Source organism: Diachasma alloeum, unplaced genomic scaffold, assembly GCF_001412515.2.
Source record: "Diachasma alloeum isolate Michigan unplaced genomic scaffold, Dall2.0 Dall_scaffold_00288, whole genome shotgun sequence".
Classification (NCBI taxonomy): Eukaryota; Metazoa; Arthropoda; class Insecta; order Hymenoptera; family Braconidae; genus Diachasma; species Diachasma alloeum.
In genome coordinates this window covers 1,348,855-1,359,047 of record NW_021680427.1, presented here as the reverse complement: position 1 = coordinate 1,359,047, position 10,193 = coordinate 1,348,855, and the positions used below count along the sequence as shown (strand labels likewise).

The 10,193-nt window shown below is 35.1% G+C and overlaps 1 protein-coding gene across 4 annotated transcripts in view; it reads left to right on the top strand.

Annotated features, from left to right (window-relative positions):
* Window positions 1-5,331: 5,331 nt before the first annotated feature.
* LOC107038791 (atlastin) overlaps window positions 5,332-10,193 on the top strand; it is a 23,573-nt gene continuing 18,711 nt past the window's right edge. For 2 of the 4 annotated variants that reach the window (XM_015258069.1, XM_015258067.1), the window contains exons 1-2: window positions 5,332-5,384; window positions 5,617-5,695. In XM_015258069.1, the coding sequence (XP_015113555.1) occupies window positions 5,668-5,695 (28 nt within the window). In that variant the 5' untranslated portion in view covers window positions 5,332-5,384; window positions 5,617-5,667. The remainder of the gene's footprint in view (window positions 5,385-5,616; window positions 5,696-10,193) is intronic. The other 2 variants (XM_015258070.1, XM_015258068.1) reach the window with 1 other exon arrangement.

Below are 10,193 nucleotides of genomic sequence, written 5' to 3'. Positions count from 1 at the left end.
GGACGACTAACTAAAAGTCATGAGAGTTTTCACTCTCTGGACCCATTTGACAAAAGGCCCTTGTTTCAATTTTCTTCAGCCTCTCCTTTGTGACTCACCATGAGGACTGTTTTTCGTCACGTCTCTATTTTCTAAGAAAGGCCATAAATGTCACCCTGAGTGTTTGGGTGGAAAAGAGAAAATGTTTAACTAAACTAAGAAATTAATTTTTGTATTCAGGCATGAATTCCAACATACTGAAATGTAATTTTTTAGTTAGCAAACTAATTCTAACTTTAGGTACTTGATTTTCGATTATCCAAATAATCGTCAATCTTCCTACCTAAATTATTGGTTGATAGAATATTTCGAAATTTAAATGTACAAATTGATGGTTACTTTAATATTAAAAATTTTAAGATTTACGTTAAAAATTGACAGCTTCAATCAACACAGAGCAGAGCCCAGCTGAAACAGTTACCACGACTATTGGCTACACGGCTATTGGTTTTCAGCTTCAGCTTCAATTCTATTGATTGATATGCCTATCACTGGCTTTAAATTCTGAAAATACTGAATTTTCAGTGTAACCTGAAACCTGAAATTTTGTTTCCCCTAAATTGCATTCAGTGTTCATCATTACGCGCCCCCTCACGCACGAAAAAATTTAATAGAAAAACGTATCAAATTCATTAGAAAATTCTATTCAACATTCTATTCTATTTATTCTATTCTATTTATAGTCAACAGAATTCGATTTTTCTATATAACTTATTCTTTTTGTATATTTTCTATAGAATTTGCTCGACTCAAATTTTCTAAGTTTTTTTCACTCTATTTTTCTTTTCTTCTCATCAAGAAAATCAAACAAAAAAACTTGGAAAATTTGACCCAAGGAAATTCTATAGAAAATATCTCAATAGAATAGTTCATATAGAAAAATTGAATTCTATTGACTTTTTCTACTGAATATTTTCTATTGAACATTTCAATAGAATCGGCCAAAAACTAATAGAACAGTTCAATGGAAATTCAACAGAATTTTCTAACGAATTCGATAGGTTTTTCTATTAAATTTTTTCGTCCGTGCTGCCTTAAATCGAATTCAATATAGCTATTCGGAAAATTCCCACCAAACTGTTCGTATAAAATTAAATTCTTTCGAAAGCAGAAATTTCAGCGGAAACTAATTCACAACACCCGATGATTGAATCATTCATTGTTAACCGTAGAATTCATTCATTTTAGATTGCGAGGAATTTGTTGAAATCAATTTTAAACGAACGCACCAACGAACGGTAAAAAATCATTGTGATCTGCATTGAGGGCCTTGTGTACCTCGGATGGTGATTATTTTACGTGTATTTACATAGCTGTAAAGCTCATTTATATATCCGTGCGTTAGTGCGTGTGCGAATGGAACGAGGCGAAACACAGGAGCGAGGGAAGAAGGGGGTGGGTTGGGAATGGATGATGGCCGATAGGACAATAGAGAAACTAACAATGCCAAGCACGACGTGAAACGGCGAGAGACAATGACATGGTCACTGCGACTCGAAACCAAGCTACGGCTATGTCTGCTACCTTTGAGCCCTAAATCAACATTCAGTATCGTCAAATGAGTTTTATCATCGTAGAAGAATTTCGCAATTAGATGATCCAGTTGATAGGCACTTTTTTGAGGCTAGCAGAAGACAGTCACATGCACTGAGAGAAAAAAATGGCTCTGTCGAAAAACTGGGGGAAGTGGTACTTGTACCGGTTATCTTACCTTGGAGATGATGAGTTATCAGATTGGAAAAGTGGGAACTCTCACAATCCATTAAATTCTAGATACAACGCAAACTATATGAATTTGTGGGACGACTTATTCTACCACTTGAAAATTTTCTCGGGACAAGAGAATCTCATCCTGTTCATGGAGAGAAATATTCAGTAAAAATTACGGAACTATTCACGTAATCCGCAATGGGAAATCGTTTTCCGGTAATTTTTATAGGAATGGGAGAGAAGAAATCTAAAACGTTCTGTGAATTCTCAGGTTCATCACCGAACAAAGTACGAAATTGTCGCGTAATTTTTCCAGAAGAAGTAAAATCTTACAGAAACTTGCCGACTTATTATGCCTCCAAAATCAAAAATTCTTGAACGTTCAACAATTTTTATGAAGCTGGTGAGTTATTTCTACGTTCCGTTCCGAAAAATTTCTCAATCGTTGGGGAAAAATTACGGAACGACTTGTCCCCATAGCGGGGAGTCATCAGACGGGTGATACATTTTTGCGGAACAAATCGTAGAATTTACGTGGCGATTCGTACAATTTCAGTTCCGACTCACACTTTTTATCGAATTTTACTTCGCTTGCGGATTACGTTTCGAAACGTAATTCTTACGTTTTTTTTTTCTGGTAATTTTTAGTGAACGAGATCGGCCGCGCGTGCTACGCATTCGACTTCTCATCTCCTCACGTAGTGGCGCTTCGGTTTCATTTTCGAGATATTTCGAGATCGATTTTCTTTCTCCTTTTTACGATAGGATTTTTCTCTCTGGGTATTTGAGCTAAAAAATCAGGTAAAAATTTAATAGACTGACTTCCATTGGTTCATACCACGACACAAATCTTATGCAAAATCGAGAGCTATCAGCCGATCCTTAAGACAATCCACTTCATCATAAAGCTCCGATACAGCATAGAGTTCCCACTCAGGATATGCCAAATCCAAATCAATTCATTTCTACCTCATTCCCCCCGTGCCATGTCATTGTTTTCCTTTTGACCCTCAATTGAGATTGAATACTCATTATAAACGAGTTCTTGAATTTCATTGATCTAGAAGTTTTACTACTTTTTATTTTTCATCACACAAACAAAAATTGTGTCGAGTCGAGCTATCTGGGAAAACCAAATTATATAATTACTCCATTAAATCGAATCTCGTATGTATAACTCGATTTTGCGTAAAAAATCCTTTTGTATTTTCTTTTGTATTACGATTTCTTTTGTATTTTCATACAAACTAGTTATGTATTTGCTACGCAATAAATCGTAAGCTTTGAATGCTTACAATGAAAAAAACTCCTTTCTACCTGGTGCAGACAGTCTCATTGTTGCATTGAAAAAAATTCTGCACGCAATTCAAACCAAGTACTCCGCTTGTTTCACGTAGTTTCCGAAATTTCAGAAGCTTTATTTGAACTTAAAGTATATCCCAAGATAATCGGATCCAAAAGTTAGTCCCTGTGAATATCCGAAAAGAAATTCTAAATAACTTAATTTATTGCATTCTCGTAAGTTATTACGAGAATGCAATAAATTAAATGAATAAAGTTTTTCTATTCTAATGGGTTGTTGATGCAGGCAAAAATAACTGTTTAAATCACATAAGAAATTATACGTTAATTAATTTTTTGCTCGGATTTTTTCGCACCGCATGGTCTTCTCTACCGAATAGAAAATTATTATTCTCATCACTACGCTCAATAATAAAAAAAGTCGACAAACAAAAGTCAATAACAAAAAAATTGATGATAAAAAATTGTTTTGCCCCACTCTCAACTATGTATGTGTTACAGAATAAGTCGTAAGGTGTGAATGCTTAGAATGAAAAAAAAAATACATTTCAGTAGCGAAATGGTAAAACCGTTTAAGTCGATTTATCTCTCACTTGAGTTTCTGACGAATATTTCCGAATCTAAGGGAGATAGCTAAATTTTCGTAATTACATTTAACCCCTCACGGACGGGGCCCTTCTGTTACCAAGCGTAGTGTGTATCCAATACAACTCCAATTCGATTATTTGTAATGAATGGAAAATTATGAAACCGGCATCTAATTGAAGCTACAGTATTCCGTTTTTCAATTTTGTTTGTCTGATCCAGTTATTCTTCATAGATTTGGAAATAATCAATTTTGAAAACAAGCGTTCATATTCGCATGGGTCGATACCATGTATCGACCCCGTACATTTCACGAGACATCACGAGACAAAACTTTGGAGAGATGATCTCGGTCTCAATAAACATGGAAATCTTTGCTCCCGTCTCAGTCTCGAAATACGCAATATCGACTTCTTTCGTAATAACTTCGAACCAATTTATCTCATCCCGGTTTTCAGTTTCTCTTTATATGTTTCTTTTTATATGTAGAAAACCGAGACGAGACTAACCGAGACAAAAACCGATATTTTACATTAAAAAACACAAGAAACTTGAGACCAGGGTTGCCAGATTTTGGCGATTTATAGCCAAAACCTGTACAATTTTTAATGGGGTGACGTCACGATCTGGTAACACTGCTTGAGACCGAAATGCGATCAATATAATTTGTTGTCGATGAATAGAGCCTATTAACGCCTATATCCATGGAAAAATTCATGAAATTTCATCAAGCTCCTATAATGAAAATTGCGAAAAAAAATGAAAAAAAAAGTACACACATATACATAGATACAGACACCATCTAAAAATCGCATATTTAAACTTTTTAGATCATATGTGTACGTCCACGTGAAAAGGGTCCACTTTGTCGCATTTATTTTGCGAGATATTCACGTTTTTGTGTTCACACCTTCCATTTAAACCATTGTAAAACTGATTTTTCTGCCCTCCGGCCGGAAAGCGTCAACTTCCTGGCCGCTGCGCTAAACGAAGTTGCCACTTTCCGGCTACGTCGAGCAGAAAAATAGTATACACACCTTGGCCAGTAAATAAGAAAGCCTCAGATCACATGTTTGTTGACCTCGGCTTCGCCTCGGCCGACAATTACATGTGATCTGAGACATTCCTTACTTTACTGGCCAAGGTGTGTAATCTACTATTTCATCACGCTGTGACGAAAAGTGAACTTTTCGGCACGCTCCGCGTGCCTAAAAGTCCAATTTCCGCCACATTGTGATGAAAAATATTGTTCGTAACTCGTGAAAAAATGTTTTTTAGCTCGTGGGATTATATCACTCGTCTTCGGCTCGTGATATAAACCTCCCACTCGCCAAAAAACACTTTTTTGCACTCGTTACGAAATATACTATTTTTCTCTTCTATACCGACGTCATTTTTCATACTATCGTGTTAATTTTGGGCTCAAAATGCGAGGAATCTCACTGAGATTATCGGAATATACGTAACTCCAAACCGACAAAGTGGGCCCTTTTCACGTAGATGCCCACATATTTAGCTACCCTGACAAAAATTTGAAAACTTCATTTTGAACGATTACCAAGCTTCCATTCGAAAGCAAACATACCGCACAGAATTCAAACCAAGCGCTCCGCTTGTCTCACGTAGTGGCCGAGATTTCAATATTTTACCGAGGCGCCTCTTGCGGACGTGTCGTCATCCTCCCAATTTCAATATGGCGGATATCAGACAACATAAACACAGTGACGACTACGTTGGCTCATATGTTGGTAAGTCAAACGTCTTTTATTTCAAAATCGTCTCCCGTGAAGACACAAGTCACCGAAGTAAAAAACCCCCTGAAAACCCAAATATCGAAGCGTCAACTCCATCAGCCCTCGCCCAACGTGATTAAATCCCCGTTAATCAACGACACACAGTCCCCAGTGCATATGTGGTATTCCATCGCACAAGTGCCAGCTGTATCACTCAAGTTATTGTTCTCGTGTTGATTTTTTTTAGTTTCTCATCAGTTTCATTTTGACGCATTATCAAGATCGACAGTGACCGAAAATGCCACATGAAAATTACAATTCCCGAGGTATTTAAGAACATTGTACTATTACTTGATTTATTCAGAAATAACATTGCGAGAGAAATCTGTTTTTTCATTCAGAAAAAGAAATATGTGTCATTTGCGTGTGATTAACCTTGAACCCACGGTCAATCGATGATGATTTTTCAAGGCACTTGTGAGGCTCTCGTACGTTCGTACTGATTCTCCTTCTTTTCCGCAGTTTTATCCGCGGAATTTGTGAATTTATAAAAGTGCCGAGTAATGTTGAGGTTATAATAACCCGTAATTTGTGGGATAGAAAGTTGGAAGAATTACTCGTACGTGATGTCTCTCACATCATCCTCTCATTTTGTTACATCAAAGGGGGAATTATCTCAGATATTAAGGATGTCCAAGTATCTGTTACAGTTTTTGGTGCAGACCATTTTCAATCGTTAAATTTGTCAACTAAATTGCGTGAGGAAATTTTGAAAAAAATGAATATTCAGCGTCATTCTAATTACATTTTGCACAGAATTATGTAGCTGAAATTAGCGGAATATTCGCCAGCAGAGGATTCAATTTAGGGCATTTTCAGGGGTGCAAAGGTCAAATATTAAACGGTTATGTATACAAATGTTTTTCAAGTGCGAAGGAGTTTGTGCATGACTTCAAAATATTTGAACACCCCTAAATTCACATCACAGAATTATTATTTTTTAAGCCTTCGCTGTTCATAAATAAATGATTGAAAATATTTAAATTTTCGGAAACCTTATTTTTTTACACATGAAATCGATTTTAATGGTGGAAAATTGATTGCTTGTAAATTATTTATAGAACATGTTCGTAATTTAAAAAAAATTGCAATTTTTAAATTGTTTCATAAATCTTCCTCTAAAGGTAAACTTTCTATTTTTTTTTCAGATTTTAAAAATATTTTCCAAGGTTTCAATATCGAGATTCAAATTCAGACCTGTAAAATTTAAATAATAAAATCATTGTAAAATATCTGGAAACTTGGGGTCAGGTAGGGCTCAAATGGAAGTCCTGATGTTCGACTACAAAAGTAAAAAAGCATTTCACTAGGGCAAAAATAGCTAAAGTACTTGGATATCCTTAACAACTTTGTCATTTCTATTGCATATCTTCCTACAGTGATAGAAAGATTTAGTTGTTGTTATCGATGATTCTGAACTATTAACACTACTAGTTAATTTTACTCGTTAACAAATGGGATTAATAATTAAGAAGTATCCTTAACAACAGATGCATCCCCTCGTCTTTTCTATCAGGATATTTAAATTACACAGACAGAAAAAATTCGTTTTATCAAGACAATTTTATTTGAACCAACTATCATTTGGTTGTTAATTTTCAAATAAACATGATTTCATAGTGAATACCAGTCATCTCTTCTTGAGACACATTTGAGTGGGAGAAATCGAACTTCTCTAGGATTGAAGTTCCTTTTATTTGTCGCAATAATTAGAGTATTTGATTTCATTCTAGCCAAAAGTTTGCTAACTCCACAAATTTGTTGGTTTACTCAAAAATCAAAATTATTTTCATGACTAAATACGGTGTTATCTCAATCAACAAGATCATACGTTGTTCCAAGTGAATTATAATTGAAGTGAGCATTTCGTATATCGAATCAGGATGAATATTGTTACGCGGAAAAAGCTTTGAGATTGAAGTAAGATGTCGTTGAGTTGAAAGAAGTTTATATTTCTTGATTAAAAAATCGCATTAGTTTACAATAACAGAATCACAGATTACGGCAATTCAACACAAACTTGGATATCACAAATTTCATTCAATGTGATGTACGGAAAGCTCAATTTAAACATCGGCTTCATTCGAGAAAGCAACATTCAATTGATTCCTCAGTGTAATCATCTCCTAGGTACGAATTTTTTATCAATTCATGAAATCAGAAAATTTCTCGACTGGAGATTATATTAGGTTAAAAAAAAATAGAACTTTTCCATTTTTGTGGTAAATACATGTGACTGACGCCAAGGACTGTTTTATTTGATTCAAGTAAATGTATCTCAGGGAAAAATAATTGTTATTCACCGTAAAATCTTATTTATTTAAAATTGGTTCAAGTACATAATACTTCTTTCAAGAAAGAAACACCTCAATACAAATAATTTTTTCTATCAGTGTAGCCGAAGTGATTTATTGTGGTCTTCAATGTCGATAATATTACAATTGAACAGTTGTAAGTAGCGAACAGGACCTACGCATTAAACACCAATTAATTCTCCTCTTCAATGACTTGCTGTGAAGTCGGCGAATGACGTAGTCTTCCACTACGAACTATTTTCATTCTATTCTATCGTAAAAATTGCGCGAGGTGCTGCCACATAACGCTGGAAGTGTGCAACAGTATGAAAAAACTGGTAATGTTTTTTGCAGGAAGAAAGACATTGACGTAAGTGGCCTTATGCTTAGCTGAGATGTTTCTGTTCAAATTAGGATGAGACGGGATTTCAAAAATTTGTTACAAAGTGAAGTATACAGAATCTGAATTCAATTGATTTACTCATGATTGCTGATGTATTTTAATGAATAGTTATCGTTAAATGTGGACGATTTCATGTGTCTGTGCTCGCCCAGTTCTCTCTATGGAGATTTGACACATTTCCCGATTATCGTTTCGTTATTTGAATGATGTGGAGAAATACCCCAACCAATTAAATCGTGAATGTCCAATCACTCGAGGCCTATCCCCACTCTCGGCACTTTTATTGCCTCCCGAATGTTTATGTTCCGTGGCGTTTTTATAAGATACCTATGGTTCCGGTCATTTTTCAACGGGAAGAGAGTAGTTACAAGGATCAAACGGTGTTAAGGGTCAAACGGGAGGGACGAACGAAGTAATCATGAGCATCTAACTTTGGCTATTTTTTCGCCAGTCAAATGCTTTTCTACTTTTGTAGTCGAACATCAGAGCTTTCATTTGAGCCCCATTTGGCCCTAAGTTTTTCGGACATTCTACAGTGATTTTATTATTTAAACTGCATCTCTGAATTTGAATCTCGATATTGAACCGTTAGAAAACATTTTAAAAATCGGAAAAAAATTCGAAAGTCTACTTTAGGGGGAACACGAAATAATTAAAAAATAGTAATTTTTGAAAACTACGAGCATTTTCTATGAATAATTTATAAACAATCAATTTTCCACCATAAAAATCACTTGTTCGGAATTGTAACTAATTTATTCATATTCAGAATTTTACTAGAAATTGATTCCATCCCTAAAAAATGAGGTATCCGCAAGTTTGAACAATTTAAATGATTTATCTATAAACATCGAATCGTCACTTCAATCATATTTGACTATCAAGAGATTCCTCGATCTGTCAGAATACATAGATCCATTCACCGTTTCTGTACTGAGTACCTCTTGTTCTCAGCCTTATCCCTGCGCCTTTACTTTTTCCCCGGTACATGTGATCCCGTAAATTACGTGGGATATAGAGTGTGTAATTAATTCTGAAATCTGGGGTTATATTTCTACCGCAGGGATCTCACTGAACTATAATAAATACCCAGAAACCTAGTTTTGGAAGTTTGTGTATTAAGGGAGACGATTTATTGAAGTCTTGATAATTAGAGAACTTGGTGGAAGGGAATGCGTCAAAGTTGGAGGGGATGATAATTTATGTTTCCGGAATTTCATATTAGTTTTTGTTTACTGGGATATTTGTTTCGTATTTTTAATTAATGATGTCAAAGGGATGTGGAATTATTACAAATTCATCGAAATGAAGCCCAGGGAATTACGCGAATCATCTCCATCTATATTTGAATTTGGTTTTTCATGTACATATTTGGGTGGGCCTTTGATTGGGGCTTCATATCGATATTTTCCAATAAGTTCTGATGATTCGGCAAGATATTTTATACATATCATATTTGCACTGGGACAGTGCAACTCAAACGAGTGGAGAGATGCAATGGTAAATCATCTCTTTTTATCTCATTAACGAATCATGTACTTCACATCCTCTCGATTCCGTGGATCAATACATTCCGTTAATTAAACGTACATTACTCGGTGAAATGAATATGAAACCAATCAGTCGCAGCACTCTAATTGCACACAGCTCCAATATTTGCTGATGTAAATACTGGGAATGTTCGAATGTATATTTTTTTATTTTTTCTTATTCCGAGTATCGATGGAGCAATTTTAAATAATATTCTGGGAGCGCTGGAATGGTTTCGGGATGAAGTAGGGTGAGAAGGAATCTATTGGTTTCATGGGGCATAATATTAATTACTAGCTGAAATAGAACCGAATGAAGGAAAATCAGTTCAATAATTTGAAGAGTTTATTCAATTCATTGATCAACTAGTTTTCAATAGCTTTGAATGTGAGAATTATAATCACGTGATTAATTCATATGCACTTTCTTATAAATTCGTGTTTCACCTCAATGTTCTTCATTCCATGAATTTATTCATTAGAAGCATGTCTAGAGATTTCACCCCAACCAATTATGTCGTGAATCCTATTTCATAAC